Here is a 26,131-nt window from a genome sequence, read left to right as displayed (position 1 = left end):
ACTTCGAGTTATCGTCCAATCTCACCCCAAGAGGTATTTTGTTAGGACCTTTGTAAACTCTCTCTCTCCAGCAACGGCAATAGGCTTAACGCATAGCCGTCTTAGTTAGAATCTGTAAACTTGCATATAGTTGCAGTCAAGCGTATGTTAACCGCATTTAATCTCAGTCTATCGTAGAATACTTTGTAATCGCCTTGTATGTTATTCTAGTTATTCAATAAATGTTTTATTTGTTAACCTGTCTCCTGTCAATCCAAGGTGCCTGTCGACTTACTGACGCACTTCCCTACTCACTTTTTTGCCCTCCTAGCCATCCGAAATGACAACAAGATCGGGTTTTGCCAACCCATGCAGTGTAAGTGGTCAGCGAGGAAAACCCCTGATCCTCTGCTTATCTCAGCTTATCTCACATAGTGCCATATGAATGTCAAAAGATTCGCCCATGAAATATTGCCACATTTCCCTTTGAACGTTCCTTCGAAGGCCGAACTATTCCGCCAGCATTTTCGGCAACGCATCATGCAAGATTTCCGGCTGCTGCGATAACTCAATTTGCATGTTTGGCCACATTTCTGGCAAACTTCCTCGGTGTGTTGGAGGCCCAGTTTTACGGCAAATTTCAATTCTTTCGTCTAATCCTAATTTGGAAGACTCTGCTTCGATTAACTGATAAAAACGTCGCCTAGTACACTCTTTCCAAACTTCGTCCGACTCTAAATCGCAATTCGACATGACTAACTTGTGAAATATTTATTCCAAAAATTGCAGAAAACACTTAGCCAATTTTTCAATAAATAAATTCCAATCGCTTAAATTCACAATGAAAATTAATATTACTATTAATTACCTTATAATACAAAAATTCCAGAAGTATCCAAACGTCAAAATAATCTTTTCACACGAGAACACACCTACTCCACTATCGGGGAAAAAATTTGCATAATTGCCGATCAATAGCGATTCTACGAATCAAAGCGCCCTCTACGGATTTCATTGATTGATAACGAAATCCCAAAAAATTTCCCCGTTGCCATCTAGAATGTAGGGAAAAAGAATTTCCCCATCGCAGTCTAGAATTTCCCCATCGCCGACTTCGCTACCATAGGTAACATTAACCAAAAAGATTATATCAACAAGTTAGATGAGTAAAATATTAATGCTTGATAATGTTAAAACATATTTACTAGCTGGACACAAATAAATGGATTTTCAATGACAGTATTTATATGTTAAGAATGCTTAATGTAACAAAATTTATAAACATATATATCAAAATGAATCAAAGTGCATTCAAACAAGTCACAAATTGGATACTGATATCAAATAATGAAAATCTATATTAACTAGCACTAATTTTATAATGAGTACTTTGACCTTTTGAAAATGCCAGAAGTACTTGTAATTAAAAAATTGGTGTTGGTTAGTAAAAATCTTAATTATTAATGAATAATTAGGTATAACATACTTAATTATTCATTAATTTAAGATAATTGTGTACTTTGGTAATGATCCAAAGTACACAATTATTTAAAATTATTTTTTAAATAATTTAAATTTATTTAATTTTAAATTGTATTATTTAAAATTATACTTATTGATTTATTCTGAAAATGTTAAGGAAAACTTGATAAAAAGATGAAAGAATTCTTTTATTCATGTAAAAAAATAAGATATTTAAATAAAATACAGTAAAACCTCTCCAGACCACCAGATTTTTCTTACAACAGAATTTTTATTCCATAGAATTCCATTGTTTTTAATTCTCCTTAACCTGACCACTCCTTTACTCACCAATAATTATCTAGACTAATAATCCTTTGTCTGAAATACTCTCTTTGAGGTAATCAGAGGTCATGAGCATGTATAATGTTAGGCATTATACATGTCAATTGCACTGTTGTATTAGATGTAAAAATTCAACTTATTGTGGAGAACATACATAATTTGCTGTTAATATCCTCAACAATTTATTCTAAGCTATTGTTCTATTTATTATTATTAAATTAAATAATATAACAATGCCAATGAATTAATTTTTATTATTAGGGAAAGTTAAAATGGTAATTGATAACAACAAAATTTGGGTAAAATTTTGAATTTTTCAAATTTGTTTGACTAAATAGAAAAGAAATATCAAAAGTTAAAACAGAAAGCAAATGTCCATTTCAGAATGCTAAAAACAAACATTTAAGACTATGTATTACATTTCCAAGTACAGTAAACAGAATTACATGTGATATATTATTAAATAAATTTTCTTGCAGTAAAGTGTTAATCAATACATAGGATTTTAAAATAGTTTTTGCTATATTGCTTACTATTGCTTACACAGTAGTGTGGATAGTGTTACACTAGAATATTATATATACTATGTATTACTATTAGACACAGTATTATGTACATTATTTTGTACACATATTTTTGTCATTCCCCCTTTGAGATGACCAGCTTTCATAAGTTTTGGGATGGTAGTCTTAAAGAGGTTTTACTGTATATGTATAATTTGAAGATTTAAGCATGTTTTACCTTATAAACTGCTATTGCAAATGCATGAGGAATGACTGAAGCTCCTTGTAACACAAATCTGATGTTAAGACCATCAAAATCAGAGGATGCAATATAATCTTTTTTGGAATCTGTCCAAAATATTCTTTCTTGTTGATAATCAATAGTAATTCCATTTGGCCAAGCTACTACTGAAGAATTAATTAGAGTAACAAAATGAGATCCATCTAGGTATGATCTAGCAATTTTAGGTGTTTTATCACTCCAGTCTGTCAAAAATAAATACCTAAAAATAGATATTAATTTAGTATGAAATTTTGTATGTTAATAAAAAAAATAATAATACATATCAGTTTTATAAAGAAAATAATTAATTAAAATTATTAATCTACAAACCTTAATTCTCAATATTAAAAATAATACATTTAACAAAAATGACAATTGAGCACTCTTTTAAATAACTGTTCCTTACTGAATTATTTTAATATTTTCTCTAAATACAATAACATCTCTCTTGTGACAACCAACTCCATTTTTCATTAAAATCTTCAAACAAAGAAATGCTATATAGTTTAAGGAGTTGTTGTAATGCAATTTATTCTAATTTGTTAAATGTTTTCTAATATTTTTCCACATCTCATTTTCTGATATGTTCTAAAGTTGATTCAAATTTGTTTATATATATTAAATAGATTCAAACAAAGAACATAATATCTTTAATGTGTTCAAACTAAAGATAAGATGCATAATATCTTTAAATCTGTTTAATTGATCTATGTTGCATTTTGATTCCTTAAATTGTATAGTGTTTTTTCTATTTCAAAATTTCTAAAAGCAAACAACATTTGGATTTTAGATTAATGTCATCTATTATTGAGAAAATGATTTTAAGATTTTAAATCCTACAAGAAATATTTCTTAAAAAATAAAAAAACTCTCCTAAAATATAATTTTCCTAATCTTGATCAAAACAATTATAAATCTTATACATCTTAAGTTTTATGCAACTTTATTCAAAATATTAGACCTAATAAATCGTGATACTGAAAACTTTCTTCAATTTTATCAAGAAATTTGATATATTAGCCCATATTGTTGGAATCATAAAAACTCCACACTTCTGATTTAAATTTTCAAAAACTGAAAATTCAGAGTTATGGATTTTCAGAATTTGGAAATTTTAAGATGTGTGCTAATTTAACACTAATTTTAGCACTAATCAGATCTAACCAACCATGTTAATACTGAACTATAAGAAAATTGATTAAACTTGAGAATTGGCCTAAAGACAGGTGGTTAGGCCTTCAACCTGTAATAATATCAATTAAGCAATTTGAATTAGAAATTAAAATTTAATTAAATAATTTTAAAATATTCTGGAAGAGAAGAATGAGCTGGAGAGGGGGACTTGAACCGAAACTACTGTATATCATATATATCTCATCAAGTGCATATCTGTACAATATACATGTTAGTATCCAATTCCAGGTCAAACTTTTATTACAGAAGCTTCAAAAATATTTCATTAAATTAATTTAGTTTCTAATTATTATTATTATGAGATGATATCCTGATCATCTATCCTTCAGGCTAAATTCTCTAGTTTAACAAAGCTTTTTATAGTCAGTAATAATTTGATTTGTTAGACTTAGTATTAAATATAATTAAAAATTTAATTGATTAATATGTTGACCATATCTAAAATGTTTAATCTTTCAATCCTTAACATTGTATCTTAACAGTTTAAAAAAGATTGAATTTAAGATAAAGATTCTAATTCCAAAAATATTTATTAATTTTTATGTGAAGATATTACAGAACAATTTCCAGAGAAAGTACAAAATCACTAATTCAACATTCCTGTCTTTTTTTCTTTTTTTGAAAAAAGTTCCTAACAGAAATCCTCTGCTTGACTGTTAAAGACGTTTCTTTATAAGATATATAAAGAAGGATTTTATTTTAAACAACACCTTAAATGCTCTTTCCAGCAAAACTTTAACTGAAATCTTATTCTGTTAAAACTTTTTAAAATTTGTTTTAAAAATCTGTTAGAATGTCAATTAGAACTTAAAAGTTAAACTTAAATAAATTAAAATTAAAGTATTGCTGAAAAGTGTATTTAAGGTGTTATTCAAGCTAAATTAGTTTCAGCTTACATACAGGTGTTTTTATTGAGAATTTTATTATTTGAAGGAATAAAATCCTCGTTTATGTATCTAATATAGAAAATAATTGAATTCTTTCTTTTTATATAAATAAAGTTACAATTAACCAGATGCAGAATCGAATATCTTTAAAAATTGAGAACTTCCAAGAACTGGAATGAGTTTCTGAAAACAAACAACAAATGTAATTCATGAAAACAATGAGAATAAGCTTATACATGCTGCCAATTTCTTTTGTATAGATTTTTTCCCCGCTTTTCATCATGTGGGCACTAAGATTTAATCAAACCCATCATAGGTTTGACCAGGCCCACAATGGAGCAGCTGGATGATGAGGGACAGAGTCCAACATATCTGGTATGGACCACCCCCAAAGAATTCCAAGGTGTTTGACCTATCTAGATTTGTTCTAGGTCTTCCAGAACAATAACTGACATACCACTCAGCCATCCAGCTGTTGCCTTATATGAATTAGTAACTAATATAATATATGTGAGAACAAGTTGATTAGCATGTTGATAATTACAGAAATCGAAGATAATGATTAATTAAATATTAAAATTCCTTGAAAAGTAAGATCCCAGAATGACTTGGGTCTTTGTATTATTGAAATATGATTAAATTTCCAATGGCAGAACAGGAGACTAATTATAGTTCTTGTTTACTGCCATATCAACTGATAAGGATTATAACTTAAAAGTATTTAAATATCTAAGACAAATTTTTGAGAACAACAAGGACTTTTTGCAATTGAATAGTTGTCAATTGTTGCATTTGAATACTACCATCTTTAATTGAAATCAGTTTGAATTAAACCTAGTAATAACTTTTTGCATATGTTAAAGTAAAAAAGTACAGTGGAACCTCGCTTAACAAGTGTTTTGCATAACAAGCAAAATAAATTGTGAAAAAATGACTCGCTTAACGAGTGAATTTTCGCATAATGAGTGGCCAGGAGAGGGGAAGTCTTGGACTGTGCACATGCTCCATCTAGCACTCATTCAGCTAGCATCTTAGTGTTGCTTGTGATCCCACATTTTTCCAAACTTTTTCCAACACATATTATGTATAAACATCAACAACCATAGCTTGTTATATAATAAACCTGCCAAACAATATGCAAATTCTTAGGCTACGTAAAGGGGATAATTTCATATTAGAAATTAATTAATTTGACTAGAGGTAGGTAGTTATGCTGGCATCTTGTATTAAATTTAATGATCAATTCCAAATTAAATTCCAGAAATGTCTAAATTAAAAATTAATTATTTATAATTATTAAATTTAATATGAGATGGAAACATAACTGCCTACCTTTAATCAAATTAATTAATTTCTAATATTTAATTATAGCCTTTGCATAGCCCAAGAATTTGGCATATCAGTTGGTGTGTTTATTGGACAAATTATCTAATTTTTTTTTTTTTTTTGTTTTCTGCAAATCGAATTCACATTTCAGGTTGGTTCATTCCACGCTAGAAGAAAAGATGATGATTCACGCTCCTTAACAATGTTTATTGTATAATTTTCTTTGAATAAACATTATACATAAAACATTTGAGTATATTTTTTGGCATGGAATGCATTATTATATTTTACATTAATTTCTATGGGAAAAATTGTTTTGCTTAATGAGTGTTTCGCATTACGAGTAAAACTCTGGAATGAATTATGCTCGTTAAGCGAGGTTCCATTGTACTATTAAAAAATGAATGTAATGAACATTTATCTGGTATAGTTTAAAGACTAAAAAATAAAAAAAAATACTAAAATCTGTTCAAAATGGAAACAACAATTCAATACTGTGTAATTCTATTTACATAGCTTTACTTTCTTAACTAGTTATGTACACATTTTGTTACATTATAAATGTATTATTCAGTAAGCAAAATGATACTCAACTATTAAACAACACTTTGTTGACATTTAAGAAATACTTAAAAGATACAATGATAATCTTACCCTCTATGAGGATGAACTGCAATTCCTCTAGGTTTATCAACAAATGTTGCATTTAATATAGTTCTATGAAGAGTTGAAAATGAATTATTAACATTTATTATTTTCACAGCTGGTGCAAATTCATCAGCAAAGTATAAATTATAGCTGATCCAATCCAGTGCTAAACCTTCCACTGATAATTTGACAAAATGTAATAAAACTTCAGGTTCACTTTTTCCATCGAAACATAATCTCTAAAAACATTAATAAGTATTATAATAAAAATCACATATAAAATATTTTAATTAAAAAAAGTAAAAATTTAATAAAAGGTATTATTTAATTTTCAATTATTTATAAAAATCACAAATAAATAAAAATAATTTCAGTTTACTACAAGATCTTTTTATTTTTATTTTCTTCAAAACATCCTGTCTAAAACTTATTTTTAGTGACATGCCCAAGTACAAACTTTAATTTAATACAAAATCATCCTACTTCAACATTATAAAACTTTACTATTTCAACAACTTTACACTTGTATTAACCCTTTTGCAGGGCTTAAAGCAGTCATGGCAATAAAAAAAAAAAGTGAGAAAAGAGAGTTCACACTGAAAAAAAGCTAAAAAAGCTAATAGTGTTAAAATGAACAAAAACAGGCGTTATTAAAAAACACACAAACGCACACATATTTTGTATCAATAACATTGCATATGATATTAGATTGATTATTAAGTGGACTGATAAGATTAAATATGAAAATAGTTAGGCTGAGTTTATACTCAAGAAAAGTGACCAGTAAGACTGCATTAAGCCAGAACAGGCCCGCATTAAGTTTTCATGTGCCCCGTACAGAATTCCCACCGTTACACAGCAAAGCAAATGGAATAGTAACCTAACTACCAGATTGTGTTTCCATATAACATGCCAAATTTCAAATGCCATTTATTTCAAGGTACATTTTTTGATTTCTTCATAAAAAAAATGTAATTAAAGAAGAAAAAAAAAACAACTTCTGGCAGAATCAGTGGGTTGCATGTTCATTGTATAGCAGGGGTGGGCAAGCAAAAGTTCAGTGGGAGCCAAAATGTAGGTTTTGCAAAATGCATGGGAGCCGCAGTTCTGTACTTTTTTATTCTGTACTGCAGTTCTGTACCTCGATTTTATTATATAATATAAAACAAGTATTGAATTTTTTTAATAAACATATTTTCACATAATTGTGGAAATAAAACTGTAAAAATAATAATAAAAAGCAGAAATTAACACTTTCAGCAAGAGCCACATAAAACTCAAAAAGAGCCGCATGCGGCTCTCGGAGTCGCATTTGCCCATGTCTGTTATATAGCAATACCACTAGTAATTGTGACCCAATCATTTATTTGGTAATTTTATCAATAGTTTTTAAATGATTAAAAATAAAATTACAGAATTCATTACTGGTAATACTAGTCTCCAAATCTATTCCTCTGAAAACAATTTGTTAGTCATTCGACCCACAACTGACAGAGAAAAGAGTTTATGAAAACAATGTAATTAAACATTTAGCAGTTTGTTGTCCTTCACAGTGGGGAACCGGCAGAGTCTATTACTTTCACGGGAGAAAATATACAAAGCTTTCTACTACCCTGAAGTTGAAAAATAATACAATCCCATGAAATTTAACAAATCTGACGTTAATAAGTAAATGATGAAATTATTTACAGAGAGTTGATATTTGATAAGTTTAGTTTTTTGCTCTTATAGATCAAATTACAGAAATTATAAATAAAAATTTCATTTTTTAAAAATTAAAATCATAAAATTTCACTTACAAAAGATTGAGATGGAATGCACACTTTTTATTTTTATAATCGCTTTGTTTTATTAGACACAGATATTATTCCTATATAGATTTATTAATTATAATAAACATACATTATGTATAAAATTACATTAAAATAACACTGTAATTAATGTCTGAAATGAAAAAGTAATTGAATCGAGTCTAGCCTCCATATTAATTGACGCGCATTGGTGTAGCCAGAGTTTGTTATGGGGGCCTAGTAGAGGCTGTAATTTTCTGGGGAGGGGCACCAGGTTAATTGGGGGGGCGTGCCCACCCATGCTCCTTCCTGGCTACGCCCAGGTTAACGCGCCACAGTAATTAATTGATCACGTTGCATCAAATTAAATAATTTATAAAAATAAAAATAATAAATACATTTATAAAATAATTGGCTGTATCTGTTCGCAATGATAATGTAAAACACACTGTACTTATAGTTTAGCATTTCCGATATTTATTTTTGAATTTTAAAATATAAGCAAAACAATTTTTTAAATAAAGTTTTACGCATTTATATTTGCAACTTTAGATAATACAAAGATATAAGAATCCATCAAAAATGTTAATAATAATTAAAATTGAGAAAAAATATAAGTTTCTTTTGAGGTAAGGAAACTTGTAAAAAGTCAGGTACGTGATGCCCGTCTCCCCACTTTGCGTAACCAAACGATCGAGGTTGAAATAAAACCCCAGCAGAAGTAAAAACGAACATTGGCGCGTGTATAGGACAATAAACTTGAACGGGAGCGAAGATGAGACACGACACCATGTAATTTATGCTAATTACTTTCTAATATTAAAAAATTAAAATCTTCAATAAATTATAATTAAATTAATTTTTTGACTGAGTTCGACTAGAAGCATATCGAAAAGCTAGATTAAAGTGAAAATAGTGGTTTTTCGATGCTAAATATTTACAAATTAATTTTTTAATTTGGTGCCGGATTGACCGCAGCTGTTTGAATGCGCACGCGCGTGACAAGTTTTATAGTTTCTGTCGAAATCGAAAATGGAGGACACCGTTAGAATGCAGAAAACCATGGTGCATACCAAATATATAAACACCCACTTAAAACCAAACTTTTGTCTTTGTCTAAAGATTGTCTCTACAGAAGTTATTAATATTTAGGATATTAGTTTAAAATCTTGTATTTTCTGGCACGAGATTTGCTCGATATTTAATTTACCAGAGTGCTAGAAAGATACAAGCTTTGAAACGAGTGTCCTACAACGTTTTATTTAATAACAACAGTAAAAATCAAATTTATTATCGCTCAACAATCATTATTTTCGGTTTTTCTACGGTAGTCAAAAACGAGTAATGTCATCGTTTAAGCTAAAGAATAGCAGGCGTTGGGAAGAAGTTTGCTTAGCAACTTACTTCAGAAAGTATTGGGTTATATATGATTTTCCATTGCTAAAACACGAGTTTCTACTGTTAGTATTAAATAAAATCTATTTCTTTCTTTTGTCCACTGTGCTTAAATAAATACAAATACTAAAAATAATGCTGTATAAAAATCACTCTTAACACCAAACTAGAAGTGTACTTATGTCTTAATGCAGCGTGATTATATCGAAGCGCCGCGGAGATCGGTATTTCACAAGGATACAAGCAAGGATAACCCACGTGCAAATTCCTACAGCATGTGCAGAGTATCAAGCTTTGGGAAGCTTCTCGTTTTGTTAGTCTATATAAATGTAGTACATTACATGTGTATACGACAGTGCCTTATCATGTCGCGCACGGTCCATAAGGCATATGGGGACGTGCCTTTCGCTATTTCGCTCCTGAGCGCATTTACGAAAAAAAAAATTCACATAGGAAGTGAAAAAAGCTAAAAAAGTGCGTTTTTCTCAGAAAAAGCTAAAAAAGAGAGGAGCTATGAAAAAAAGCTAAAAAAGCTAAAAAAGAGAGTCACTTTAAGCCCTGCTTTTGCAGTCAGGGTCCCAATCTATCATAAGACTAATTGTTAAGCAAAAACGCCAGGGTACCGATTGATCGTTACCCTATTAACAATCGATTTTTATAAAATTTATCGACAACAGATATCAGCACTTGACGTCTTGTTTATTGTCTGTTTCACATATTTTTGTCCAGGAGGTGTTTTGTTGACTTCAAAAATTTTAATTATTGGTTTTTTTCTTAATTTTTCATTTTCTGATAATTTTTATTTCATTTTTAACATATTCATGCAATAATATTACTATAATAAGTTCATTCATGCTATAATAAGTTTATTCAGCTATAATATGTTAATGCATTATAAATATTCAAGTTATGACCTTCAGTTCTGGATATTTTATATATTTTTTAAATTTTTAATTTTTATTTTAATCGAAAATATCAGCAAATGTTACATGTATTGCTAGTGGTAATCATACGTTTATTACAAAAATATATAATCTTGTTTGATATGAAGTGAATAAAGTATATTAGTTCATTATATTAGTTGAAAGCAGAATAAAGTTTAGATTTCAAACAAATGTTTGATATAATGTGCGATAATTTCACAACAAATAAACATACATGCATAAATGTTATATCAAATTGTACAGAACAATATTCTACGACGTTCTGGCTCAGTGCCAATAAGAGTGAAGTAACCAGACAATGTTAATTTTGACGAAAAGTAACAAATTTTCAAGTTTGAATGTCAGTTATGATACAAAAACTTAAACAAACACCTTAATGTTCGCTGAGAAATTTATTAATTTAACTAACGTTTTCGGCTTATTCAATAAGCCATCTTCAGGTTTTAACTTTCGAACAAGAAACAATATCGTTCTATTAAAAGAATACAATAGTTTGAAAAAATTCAAATCATTAGTAACGGACAAAAAATAAAACAAAGAGGATGAACACGGTAATAAAAATAAATAAATAAACATAAATAAATAAAAATGGTAATATAAATAAATAAATATACAAAAATATATACAAACAAAAAAAGAAAAAAAGGAAGAACGTGGTAATATAAATAAATATACAATAAAATCGTAAAAGATACAACAAATGTAAGGTAAAAACGTTTTACTCGTGCCCATATATACTACTATCTATCCTAACCAGAAATACTTTCCCATAGAGCTCACGTGTCTCTTATAAATTTTTAACTGCATATTTCCAAGCAGAAGGAAGACCTTCTGCGTCCCTTGCGTTAATACATTTATCTCTTAGTTTGCTTCTGTAAATTTCTATCTTTTCAGCCGCTCTTGCCAAAGTTGGGGAGTGTACCTGCTTTATGATTTTCGCCTCATTCCAATGTACTAAGGATCCCTCCACCTGCCCCATCTGGGCTAATACCGTTGTGTTGGAACCTTTTCTAATATCATATTTATGTTCCTTGATCCTTATTCCTAGGTTTCTAGTAGTAACCCCTACATAATCTTTATTAATACCTAATAGCTGGTTCTCGTAGGGAATCTTATACACACCCGCCTTATCTTCTTTTTTAACTAACCCTTTATCGTTTCTAAGTATTTTATACAAATTCGCAGCTCTTTTCAAGATCACCCTTGTATCCTTAGTTCTTGCTATTTCTTTCATAATCCCTCCCAGATACTTATTGTATGTAAATTTCGTGTATCTGTAAGGCCCGTGCCTGGTGTCCTTATCATTACTGGCCTCAAATTTTCTAATAATTCCCTCAATGACTTTCCTCCTATAACCTAATGTTCCTGCTATCTGTATAATTCTTTCTATCTCTGTATCCCGGTCTATCACATTTTTACAGTATATAAAGGCCCTTCTAACCAATGCTCTAAATGCTGCTAACTTATATTTATACGGGTCATTAGAGCTTGCAGGGATATATAGTGGGCTATGTGTAGGTTTAATGAAAACGCCGGTGGATATATGCCCTTTGTTAAATATAACATTAATGTCTAAGAAATGTACTATCCTGGAGCTTTTCTGCTCTAGCTTTAGGTTAAGGCCCTCTTCGTTCTCGTTAATTCTATCTACAAAGTTAGCAATTACTCGATTGTTCCTCCATATTATAAAAACGTCGTCTACATATCTCTTGTAGAATACTATATCCCTTTTGAAGCCCCGCAAAACCTTTTCTTCTACTTTACTAATCACAAGCTCGCAGAGGAGCCCCGAAATTGGGCTTCCCATCAGTACTCCCCTTTTTTGCTTATATACTTGTTCTTCGTACGCGAAGAAGGATTCGCAACATACTAGGTTAGCCATTTCTATAACCTCATCTCTGTGTTGTGTTAACGTTGGTTTATCTCTGAACAAGAACTCCATAAGTGCTTCTACACAGGACTCAATCTTAATAGACGGGTACAAACTTTCGTAATCTAACACAGTTCCCACTTCTTCATCCTTCAAAGCGATGCTTTGTAGCTCTTTAACTACCATAACAGGATCCTTTACCACTAATTTATTATTTTCCATCCGTGAGGAGAGGTACTCTTGTAATCTTTTTTCCAGGAAAAATGTAGGTGCTCTTCGTTTTTCCACAATAGGCCTTATTTCAAGAATCAAGGATCAAGGAACATAAATATGATATTAGAAAAGGTTCCAACACAACGGTATTAGCCCAGATGGGGCAGGTGGAGGGATCCTTAGTACATTGGAATGAGGCGAAAATCATAAAGCAGGTACACTCCCCAACTTTGGCAAGAGCGGCTGAAAAGATAGAAATTTACAGAAGCAAACTAAGAGATAAATGTATTAACGCAAGGGACGCAGAAGGTCTTCCTTCTGCTTGGAAATATGCAGTTAAAAATTTATAAGAGACACGTGAGCTCTATGGGGAAGTATTTCTGGTTAGGATAGATAGTAGTATATATGGGCACGAGTAAAACGTTTTTACCTTACATTTGTTGTATCTTTTACGATTTTATTGTATATTTATTTATATTACCACGTTCTTCCTTTTTTTCTTTTTTTGTTTGTATATATTTTTGTATATTTATTTATTTATATTACCATTTTTATTTATTTATGTTTATTTATTTATTTTTATTACCGTGTTCATCCTCTTTGTTTTATTTTTTGTCCGTTACTAATGATTTGAATTTTTTCAAACTATTGTATTCTTTTAATAGAACGATATTGTTTCTTGTTCGAAAGTTAAAACCTGAAGATGGCTTATTGAATAAGCCGAAAACGTTAGTTAAATTAATAAATTTCTCAGCGAACATTAAGGTGTTTGTTTAAGTTTTTTGTATATTGAATTCTGCTGGGTACGAGTGTGGTCAGTTATGATATATATATATTTTTTCTCATAAATTTCTCTAATAAAATTTATTGAAAAATATCGTATTTAAAACTAAAGATATTAGTAAATGTATGTAATTTTTTCGTATGAATATAATGATAATTTGATTTTTGGTAAATTTTTAAATAAATATTGCCTGACTGACCTATATTGCCCTCGGTCGTTTTTCAAAATAAACATAAACAAGGGGCGGGGCAAACAGGGGCAAAAGGGTTAATAAACTTCTTTTATTTATAAAATGAGTGAATCAAACAAAAAGTTTAGTTGTGAGAAATGGACTTGAATCCTTAATTTTAGTGAGGGTTCAAACCTGTCCAGAGCCTCACATATGTATGTTAAAAATGAATGCATGTGATCACAAATTAATTTAATAAATATAAATAAAATTTAAATTAAAAATATAATGTAATAAATAAAACATATATATATATATATATATATATATATATATGTGTGGTACGATCCAAAAGTTTGGGGACTGCAGTAATCTATGAAAACAAAAGCATGTATTTGAAGTTACAGCATATGAAATGGATTCTACCAAACTACCTCTACGTGTTCAGGTTAACTTCACCCATGCCATGTGATTAAACCACAAGTGCTGCTGTTTTCTTCTGGAGATAGTTACCTTTGTTCTGTGACGTAATAAAAGTGGAGTTTCAAGAACAACCTCCAACATTTCGACTTTGCCATGTTGGTAGAATCACCATACACCTTTCTTAGCAATTTTAAAGTCTCCGTAGGTGTTTTACCTAAACACTAACAAAATTTAATGTTGGAGGTTGTTCTTGAAACTCCACTTTAATTACGTCGCAGAACAAAGGTAACTATCTCCAGAAGAAAACAGCAGTGCTTGTGGTTTAATCACATGGCATGGGTGAAATTAACATGAACACGTAGAAGTGGTTTGGTAGAATCCATTTCATACGCTGTAACTTCAAATACATGCTTTTGTTGTCATAGATTACTGCAGTCCCCGAACTTTTGGATCGTACCACATATATATATATATAAGTAAAATAAAGTATAAGTTAAATAAGTAAATGAAAAAATATATATATACTTTCATTTACTTATTTAAAAATTGTTATGTTCAACTACTAAAATTCTGTAATATGCAGAGAAATTCTATCATCATGAAATTTGAGGAAAATAATGTAAATATTAATAAATAAAATTAATTTCTCTGTCAACAAAAAATTTAAGAAATTATGATACTTCTGCTATATCATAATATAAGTTATATAAAAATAAATTACCATTAACTTATTTCCATCAAAATCTGCCCAATAGACACAATTATTATGATAATCATATTCAACAGCTATGACATTGTTTAAAGATGGAATTGGTAATGCTTCCAGATGATTTTCTTCTGTATTTAATGCCATTCGTTTTATTTCCTGATGATCTGCTATAATTAAGAATTCTGGTTCTTCTATAAAATAAATAAATAAAAAAATTTAAATGCAGTTAATCGTAAATATTCTGTACTATTAATTAATTCATTTAATTATATATCAGGGGTGGGCAAGCAAGAGTTCAGTGGGAGCCAAAATGTAGGTTTTGTGAAATGCATGGGAGCCCGCAGTTCTGCACTGTTGTGGCAGATAGTATGGTAAGGTGTGCGATTTTATTATATAATATAAATATAATATAAAACAAATATTGAATTTTTTTTAATAAATATATTTTCACAAAATTATAAAAATAAAATTGTAAAAATTATAATAAACAGAAATTAACATTTTCAGCAAGAGTCGCATGTAACTCAAAAAGGGCCGCATTTGCCCGTGTCTGTTATATATATTACAAGCACATAAAACAATCTAATATATACATTATTATATAGTCTGTATTAAATTTCTTTTATGCTGCAATGTATTTTTGATTTGCTTTTGTTACAGTTAAATATTTATAAATATGTTCAAGAAACAATATATGCTAATAAAACAGAATTATTTTAAATTAATTGTTTCGATTAGCTACATGAAGACAGATATCTACAATAAATAAACAGTGTAAAATAAACTCCACTGTAACAGAACTGAGTGTACTGTCATTATCAGTATCCAGAATAGGAATAATTCTCATCTCAAACAATTATAAACACAAAAGTAATTAAGAAAGTATTTAATATAGCTACTATCATAATATATGTAGATTATGACAACATTTTAAAATCAAAATGTGCTGTAAGTTCAGTAGATTCTCAATTTAACAAACTTCACATATAATAAACAAAAAATTTTGGTCCTAAAGAGAAAATTTAGAATCTTTTTAATATTATACATTGTAAATTTATTATTAATGTATATTTTTAAAACACACTCAATTTAATGAACTTTTGGCAATAACAGATACCCTTTCTTCCAATTAATCCCATTAAACTGGGGACCTACTGTACATGAAATCCTCACCTCACTTAAATTTGTTGTGTGTGATGTGGATCATTAACACAGTAGTGTTAATATCAACATTAACATCTGAAAACAACCAAGATATAGCATGAAAATGCTGTGTCTTGGTTGTTATTAACCAAATCAAACTTATTTATTGCATAAATATTAATGTAATGTAATTTGTTCTTTCTTACATAATATTTTTATCCAGGGGTATAGCTAGGAGGGCAGCCTGTCCCGGGTGTCACCCGTGTAGGAGTGACACCCAATAGGCCTGTCCCTTAAAAAAAAAGGTCAATGGCTCGCCTCCCATGACAGTTTCTTCGCTATGAGGAGACGCCACGAGAGCTTGCACCAGCTGAAAATCTTACTATGATTTATTCTATAAATCTAAACTCATACATCGCAACATCACATATTCAATAATATAGCATTCAAGTTGCTCAATTGCAAAGATATTACAATTCAACAGTGTTTTATAAAAGAGTTAAAAAGGGTGACACCACAATATCTGCACTGGGTGTCACCCTTGCTAGCTACGCCACTGTTTTTATCATTGTTAAAAAAGGTATAATGATATAAATGAAGTTATTCATTTAGAATCTTTGAATAATCATATAATAACACCACTCTCATTGCTATGAGTCACATGTAACTTGTGAGCAAAGTTCTGACCATCATTGTATTAGATTATAGAATAATTTTTTACATTTAAAACATTTAAGCTTAGTGGATAGAATAGCTCTTAAAATTTTAAGATTAAATTCTTAAGCTTAAGATATATTATTAAATATTACACTGCAAAATAATTACAAACTTAAGTAACTCAAACAAATAACAAACATCTAAATCATAAATTAAAATTAAAAATAACTGATTAAACAGTGGCAATACATAATATGGCATTAATTAAAAATAAACTCATCCTATAAATAACAAATATATTATTATTGATGCACCATCTGAAAAATTTATACCAAGAATTGTATTTTTAAATAGGTCTTTATCCATTCTATTTATATAACACAATTTTTCTTCCAAATTTCTAGAAATGTCATTATATCCATGCTAACTTAGCATCTTTCAAATTACTATACAAAAAAAAAAAAAAAAAAAAAAGAAATGATCATCATCATCTACATTATTATTGAGCTGCAAATTTAAAAAAATTGTAGACCTATAAATTCCCACTATCATCCATCTATCTGTTTTTCTTTAATCTCGAGAACGAAGTTAGATAGATGAAAGCCAAAACCAGATATGGAAACCTTAGGAGCAGGAGGCCCTAATTAATTATATATAAACTTTTGATGCAAACCAGAAGTCAAATTATTTCAATTCAAGACTTTTTCCCTGAAAGCAGTTAATATCAGATGATCAGCATCACACTATTGTTAAAGAAAAGTATAATGTACAAGGACAAGACACTACAGTACTAATTTGAGGTGGAGAGCATATATTTTAAATTAAATAAATTAAAAATATGATTAAAAACTGCAGCCTGGCATTATGATGATGTCACAATAAATAATTGCTTGTATTGTTTAAAGTGATCTATTGCTTTTCAATTGCAATAAGAGAAACCAGGAAAAATATATTGTTAAATAAATAGGTAAAGTGTTGAAATAATTTTTTATAACTTTAAAATCAAATAATATTTATTTATTGTTATCATTTTTTATAATAAACATTTAAATAAAAATTATTATTCTATAAAATTTTCTCATCAATATACTTATATATATAAAACTAGGAGCTTCCCACTTAACCAGCTTTGGCAATCCAACCCTTGTGTTTTGTATTCCCTCATAATGTTCTTTGCACATTTTTGTAATGTATAACAATTTTTTGGAAATAGTTTGTGCTTTATGCATTATTTCCAACTATTTGATGTACATATCAAAATAGTTTAATAAAAAAAAAATAATATTTTGTCTGTAGTTTTTTATTTTATTTTATTTTATAAACATTTACCATTAAATTTTGACATCTCATAAAACATAAAATATCAGACTTTTTTAACATTTCAGATTTTTCTGATAACATATTTTGGGTATCTTCTTTCCAAAGAACCATTTATTTTTTTTGTAATAACTCTGCTTTCACTAAATACAATATATGTCAGTGAGGACAATATATTATTTAATATATAAAGCTACAGACTTGTAGAGATTCAGTCATCATAAAAGTATAAATTTAAAAAAAAATATAAATTTTCCTTTTTATAAAGATTTTTAAAAAATTCTAATTTTTGAAAATTAAAAATTAAAATCATAGTACATTTTTAAGATTATTCAAACTCATTTAATAATAAATAATAATATCAGCTTTTAAACAAATTGCTTAAAATTTTTTGAATATTCAAGTTGTTTATATCATTATAATAACAATTAACTACAATGAAATAATTATTAATCAGAACTTTTACCTTTTAATGGACAAGACATGAGTTCGGGATTATATCGATAATCTTCACCTCCCACACATGTATCACCAGACACCTTCCGATAGCTTTTAAAATATACATCAGTTAAAAATAAAATATTTTAAAATAAAAAATGAGGTAGTTGTAAATAAGTAATTACAAACCCTTTAGTTCTGTTATAAAATCCACCTGGCTTACAATCTTGTGGAATGGAGTATGGATCAATTTCACTATCATTATCTCTTATGCAATGCCCAATATAACGATCTTCTTTAAATCCATAATCACTAAAATATAACGTAATTAAGATACAATATTTTAAAATCTCATCTCAAAATTAGCATATTAAATAATTATAAACTGAAATTAATAAATCTTAAATTAAGAATGTCTCTAGGATATTTTTTGGAAATTAAACACACTTCTTTAGACATTCTCAGTGAATATATACAAGACATAACAATAAAGTTTTTAGACAGTGCTGTTGCACTGTTTTTGAATAAACAATGTCTTGATCCAGCATATGAAACTTAAATGCTATCTTTTAGAAGTTTTTCCAATACAATATCCAATCCTTATATGAATATAATCTGATAACAAAAATTTAAAATACTAAACCAAAACTAGTAAGCATTCAACCAGTAGTATAAAAATTATCAGACATAATTTGAAAATATAGCTGTACCTTTAAATTCTGTACAAAGAACTTTCAATCACATTTAACAATTTTTATATATCATAAAAAAGTTATTTCATGATTATAGATAAGATAAAATAACTCACTAAAAACTCCATCATTATTTATTAATATAATTTATAAATATTTGGATTATAACATTTGATTGAGAAACACTGAAACAGACAATAAAATCCTACATAGCTAATAAATGAAAGCTGAACATTTTTTGTTAATGTGAGTAAATTTTGGAATGAAATTACAGTACATACAATAACTAAGTGACCAATTTTATTAATAAACAACTAACATCAAAACTTAAATCCTTTTATTGAAAGGACACAGAATTTATAACATGATTATACTTTGGATATTATCAATTCACTAATTATGTAAAATAAAATGTTACAAATTTTTTTGAAAACAATATTAAAATTGCATACCATTCAAAATCATCAATTGCACATGGACAATTCTCAGTTAAAACTGGACGTTTATAATCTTTTCCATTATAACAATGAATACGAGAGATACGCCTGTGATAAACTTCTCTACGCCCAAGAAGGCAAGTTTTATTGGGACCATGTGGACTCCAGTACTTATAATCTTCTGATTTACATTCATATTCTAAATAAAAATATTTATAAACAGAATAATAAAATTTTTAAACTAATAAATTTACTAACATAACTACAATAATATGCTTAAAATTACTTAATGACCTTTTAAATTTTACAATATGTTTTTACATCTAAAACATTAATTAAAAATCATTTTCATTATATAGTAATTAAAACTTATTTGAAAGTTTAAATGTATTTTATTAATTTATAATTTAAATATTAAATAAATATATTTTTGGATTTAAAAATAAAGTTTTAAGTCATTTAGTTGTACATAAACTGTAAAAAAACTATACTGTTGTCACCAACATTTTGTTATTTTTCAAAATAAATGATATTGTCAGACATTTAGAGCTGATTGCAGAGACAAGCTCTTTGTTAGATCTGGTTTGGAGTGAAAACAACATTTATCCATGGGATTGTTAAGCTTAAGCCTTGGTTTAATTCATATTGCGAGATCTGGAAATTTCCCCGATTGTAAAATAATAATAATTGTTCCCTATATTAAATTGAGAATTTTTCCTATTATAAACATCCTCGCTAGAAAATGTCCTGGCTGAGAAAATATGCATCCCTGGCCGTAAAACTGTCAACTATCCACTGTTCTTATGCTGAGTACAGATCATCTTGCAACTTAAGTTTATAGTTAGCGCCCGAATTCGCCGTATTGTTTCCAATCCCGGGAACACCTATGGCCTAATCACATTGACGTGACCAACTCTCCCAGCAAAAAGCTATATAAGATGCTTCCTCCCCCCCTTGGGGAGTCAATCATCGACCTAGATCAAGTCACGATCTAGTCCATCTTGTCCTTGTGCCTAATGAAACATTTTATTTTGTGCCTCTAGTGTTACCGACTCTTACACTTTAAAGGAATTACCGATCCTTGTGATCAACGGAATATTTGAAATACAGATGTTCTAAGAGGTATGGAATCCATCTATGTGAGCTCTCTCTCTCTCTCTCCTCGCGTGTTAGGGATACCGTATTTTACGGACTATAAGACGCTACAGACTATAAGACGCACTTTAATTTTTAAGCATTTTTAAGCATTTTTTTTTATTTAAAAAATACCTATAAGATGCTACGGACTATAAGATGCACCTGAATTTTGGAGGCAATTTTTCGAAGAAAAAAATGCGTCTTATAGTCCGTAAAATACGGTATATAGATATATATGTTAGACGTTTGTAATGTTTTCTCTTGATTCCAATAAATCGTTGTTATCTTGTTAAATGCTTGAATATTCGCCTATCGCCTTACCACGACTCCACTTTCCCTTCTACACTCGACCAGATGAAAAAGTAGTCCTGTCCCTGCGGAAAACCCTACCGACAAATAAGCCATCTCTGACTCGTGGGTAAGTCTCTCTGACTTGCTAGCTGAAATTACACAGCAGTCTTACTTCGTCACACATCCTCAGTACCCACAATATCTTTGCAATGAAGTTGCAAAGATATGAATTAAATATCTTTGAATGAGGTCTAAATGAAGTTTGGAGAAACTCTAGAGATTATATTTAATGCTGTTACTCCTAGTTTTTAGACATTAATGAACCAAATTGAATAAATCATTTTGTGATGTAAAAAACAAAAAAATGATGATAAAGAATGTGAATGTATGAAAAAACTTCACTGAAAAAAAAAAGAAAAAATTGTTTTTACTAAATTAATCCAAACTTTCTGACTACTAAAGAAAAAAAAAGTTAAATGTAATTCATAAATCAAAAACAGCTTATATTTTATTAAATATAAACTTTAAAGTACAGTATAAGATTTCTAAATTGCAAACAATAGATTATTACCATAGTTTTATTTTTATTCATATTTTGCACAAACACAAATAAAAAATTAGTACTTGCTTGTTTTGAATTATAAAAACCAATAATCAGTGAGGATTTGGACAATTTTTGTTGTTGATAATTTATAAATACAGAGCCTCTTTTATTGTTTTTTACATTAGGCTTGGATGATCTTTTGCTTTGTAAATTTATTTATTATTCAATTAGCTTAACTGTATTCAGTATTGACAAAAAGCAACACAAATCTCTTTCAAACTTGTATCTCAGAGTTAATCTAATTTTTCTGCAGTAAAAGTTATAAACAGTAAAAGCAATGTATAATTATCAAATAATTATTTTAAAAAATTTCTCTATAAACAAAATTCTTATTCTGACTTTGAGTTATTTTAATTAATAATCAATCTTTTATCCTCAAATGTTTAATTTTGTATCCAATTCAGTTCAAAGTATGCATGATTTAGAAAATATGTATTGAATTCAAAACTTTTAATCAGAATATAATCCTAAAGTATTATTTAGATCTTGCGTTATTCCTTCCTTTCATAGTTTTCCAGACAAACATTGTCTCTCAATTGCATTAATCTTGTTAGTCTAATTGAGTCAAACAAAAATGTTGCAATTGAGTCAAAAGCTGTTTGAACATTTATAGAAAATTTGAACAAATTTCAAACATTTGCAATGTGACAACAAATCAAAATAAACAAAAGAAAATTAAAACAAATAAGATCAAAATACAACACAACACAATACTTACTAGTTAAACAGTCTGAGTAGCTGAATTTCACATGTATATCCATTCCTTGTATGTTGTGTTGCATTTTATTTTCATCTTATTTATGCTTTAATTTTTCTTTAATTTATTCTCGCATTGCAATGTTTGAAATGTGTCCAAATTTTCTATAAACATTCAAATGGATTTATAATACTGTTGCAATATTGCAATGAATAAGAGATTCTGTGGTTGTTTTAGATATGATGATGATGATGATGATGATGATGATGATGATGATGATGAACAAAGGTTACAAAACTATATCTTGCTAATGACAGACTAAACACAAGACAAGACTAATAACAGTTAAGACCCTCCATATTACACTAATTTAGTCCCTTCTCCAAATGCCCTCTCTTGCATTTTAAAAAGGGCTTAATTAATAAAGTTTAAAATCTTAAACTCAATTGTAAAAAGATGTTGACTCTCAATAGATAAAGATCTATAGGATCCAGTGATGAAATAGCACAGTCTCAAAAAAGGATTTAATACTGAATAAACTTGACTCTTTAACTGATTACAGTTTTATGTATGTTTTGTTTTATTTATGGAGTTGGCAAACATTAATAGCTGAAAACATTTATTATTAATGCATAATTAACCAATAATAGATGGTTTACTTGCAATGATTGATGATTACTGTTATGAACTGAAAATGTAATACATCAATTCTAAAATACATATCTATTTTTTGGATAAGTAAAAGAAGGCAAAAAATGCAGTATCTACATATTTACAAATAAGACAATAAACTTGTAATCGTATTCTTTTGTATACAAGATACTTTTTATATAAATGATATATATAAAATTTGAATTTGAGAAATAAAATTTTATAAATGTTTCCTAGAAAAAAAACCTGTAAAATGTATAAAAATACTAAAATTACAAAATTTTTAAGAACTATTTCAAAAAACAATAAAAAATGTTCACAATGTGGGATATTTGAAATATTTTTTAAAAAGATAAAAGTACATTCCTTCATTTCCAATATCCTAATATAAAATTTCTATATTTATTTTAAAATATTTTAATAATTCATTATTAATAAATTATAACATATAACATACGGAAATATTTTCGAAGATCTATCTTAATTAAAATCCATTGGTGGTGATCTAATTTAGATCCAAAAACAGTAAAAATAGTTGTTTTCTCTCCAGGTTCAGTCATTAAACCATAAACTCGAATTGTCGTATCATCATTATATAATTTTAAAGGTGTCCAAACTTCCCCTTCATCTAAAGAATATCTACAATAACAACATTTAAATTAGTTACTGTAACTAATTTCAAATATAAATTATAATTGTAACTAATATGAAATATAAGCAAAATATGTTTAATGTTTAATATTTTAATTAACTATCTGAAGACAAAGACGCCCAAATTTAATATTCTGAAGACAAATTTAATATTTTTTTTTGATACATGATATTGGCTCTAAATTCCAAAAATGTCATAAAACATGTCAGATTTATTTTATTTGTAATAAATAATTAAATTATTTATCTACACATAATACAGTAATAGTTATGTAAATACATTTTATTATTATTGTTGTTGTTTACTAATGTATATATATATATATATATATATATATATATATATACACCAAAATATATAAATTTAAATATGAATTTTTTATTAAAAGAAAGAATACCTTAACTTTTGAAGATTTAAACTACCTGGAAAATTTTAGTTAAATTTTACTTAAAGATTAATATTCTGCAACTTTAACAACATATAATTTATGCACTCTCTACTTCTGTTATTTATTGTTATCTAGAAATTATCATAAAGTATTAATACCATTGTATTTTGCATTGTCAAAAGTGCTATCCATTATCAACATGGCCATGCATTACAAAAAAATCATTATTTCATATCAATATTAAAGTCAGTATTTTTTTGTTTTGAATTCAGATTAACAAGAACTGTTCCCAAGTTGTGTGTATTAAGTGCTAGAAATATAATTGATAAACAAAGAAAATGCCTCCTATAATAACCTTTAATCATTACCATTTTTAGTAAACAAATGTTTTTGATTGCTTTAAACATTTATCATCTGTAACACAAATAATGTTTTATAAATTTAAATTTATGATGAAATCAAATGAATGGAACATAAAACAAAAAAATAATAAAAAGAAGTTTATATACAAGTTTAAAAATAAATAAAGCAATCAATAAACAGGTAATAATTATATATATGTAAGTAATTTGAAAACACTGAAACTTGAAAAAGCAGTTAATCATACACTACATGCTATGCACAGGATAACAAGTCCATACCCTATTGATACAATTCTTCCTAAGGCCATGTTCTGTAGTATCATTCAACATTAAGTTCTTTTACAGCTGAGAAAAAACTAATGCAACACTTAACAATTTTTTATATATCTTTTTTCATATTAAATAGATTTTCTTCTACCATTGTAATTCTTAAACTGTTCTAAAAATCAATATGATTTTCCAAAAAGCAGTTAATTAATGAAGTATCTTTTAGAATAAACTGAATATTTTGATTTTTACTTAATTACTTTTTTTTATAACACAAAATATTTACCAATAAATGTAATAAGTTTCTTAAAATACATTTATAATAATAAATTCCATTCTAGAGCATGATATTAATTACTTTAATTTAAACTGTAATAAATTTATTAAAATATTAAAAGTAACTCTGTTTCTACTTACAAAACTTCATTTGTACTTTTGCTGCTATATTGAACTGCCAGCAATACACCTCCAAAATCACCAAAATTATATAGATATGTTCCATACAGCACCTAAAAATACTCTTTTATTAAAAATTTAATGAAGACTTTTCATTATTATTGAACTTATAATTATTCTTGTTTATGTAGAAAAAATTTTTAATTCTGAAGTACTGAAAATGAAAGCAATACAAATAAAGATACTTAATATATATTATATACGAATTTGAACTTATATTAAAATCTACATATATAACTTTTATAACTTTGAATAATTGATTTAATTAAACACAAACCTAATATCACAGGTTATAAATGTACTTTCATCATTAATACATTAAGTCTTTTTAGATGTATTAAGAATATATATCTAGGCTGCCAGGGAAAAAGAGTATAAGTCAAAAAATGACATTTTTCAAAGAAAAGAATACCTCATAATCAAATTGTATGTCCACAGTGGCCGTTTATAAAAAGCAGCTGAAGTATTCAAAAACGGAGTCGGCAAACACTGTTGTAAGTCAAAAGTGTAACATAGCATCGAAATATCTGAGCTGGAACATTTCTTGTCTTTGTCCTTTTGAAGGTATGCATTGTCTCAGTGTTATGAGCAGCTAAATCAACTTCTTCCATAGAACCATCTTTTACTGACGCAAATTTCTTTCTAGCATGTAGATCATCACATTTGTGACATGTATCCACTTCAGGCTTTTTAAATGTAAGGTTTATCTTATGGAACTCTCTCTTGTATATTCCTCTGGAAAATGGCCTATCTTTTCCATCACAGTAGAGCTTGTACATAGTTTGCAAATTCAGATATGATGGCAGATAAACTCTAATACTTTCTCTACGTGTGTAGTGTGATTTTGGCGGCAAATGGTAGCCTCCATAGAAAGGTCAACTTTGCCGTGTGGAATTGTTATTTGCCTCGTACAGTGTGTGAAGGGACAGACAGTAGAATAAGACCCATCTATGTATGTATGGTCAAAAAGAAATATATTTTTTGTGAATGATATAATTTGTCCTGGCAATTTTTATTTT

The 26,131-nt window shown here is 28.2% G+C and overlaps 1 protein-coding gene across 1 annotated transcript in view; it reads right to left on the bottom strand.

Moving 5' to 3' along the window:
- Positions 1-26,131, bottom strand: part of LOC136977662 (sortilin-related receptor-like) — a 155,282-nt gene that overhangs the window by 77,875 nt on the left and 51,276 nt on the right. Inside the window, exons 11-18 of the mRNA XM_067273194.1 lie at positions 25,074-25,165; positions 23,445-23,626; positions 19,623-19,806; positions 18,668-18,790; positions 18,507-18,589; positions 14,936-15,114; positions 6,633-6,865; positions 2,527-2,791 (exon numbers count right to left, since the gene is read on the bottom strand). Coding sequence (XP_067129295.1) covers positions 2,527-2,791; positions 6,633-6,865; positions 14,936-15,114; positions 18,507-18,589; positions 18,668-18,790; positions 19,623-19,806; positions 23,445-23,626; positions 25,074-25,165 — 1,341 coding nt within the window. The remainder of the gene's footprint in view (positions 1-2,526; positions 2,792-6,632; positions 6,866-14,935; positions 15,115-18,506; positions 18,590-18,667; positions 18,791-19,622; positions 19,807-23,444; positions 23,627-25,073; positions 25,166-26,131) is intronic.

The sequence above is a fragment of the Centruroides vittatus genome, unplaced genomic scaffold, assembly GCF_030686945.1.
Source record: "Centruroides vittatus isolate TY-2023 unplaced genomic scaffold, ASM3068694v2 contig_466, whole genome shotgun sequence".
NCBI classification, from domain to species: Eukaryota; Metazoa; Arthropoda; class Arachnida; order Scorpiones; family Buthidae; genus Centruroides; species Centruroides vittatus.
Note: the sequence above shows the minus strand (reverse complement) of the source record. Positions and strands in the feature narration are given on the sequence as shown.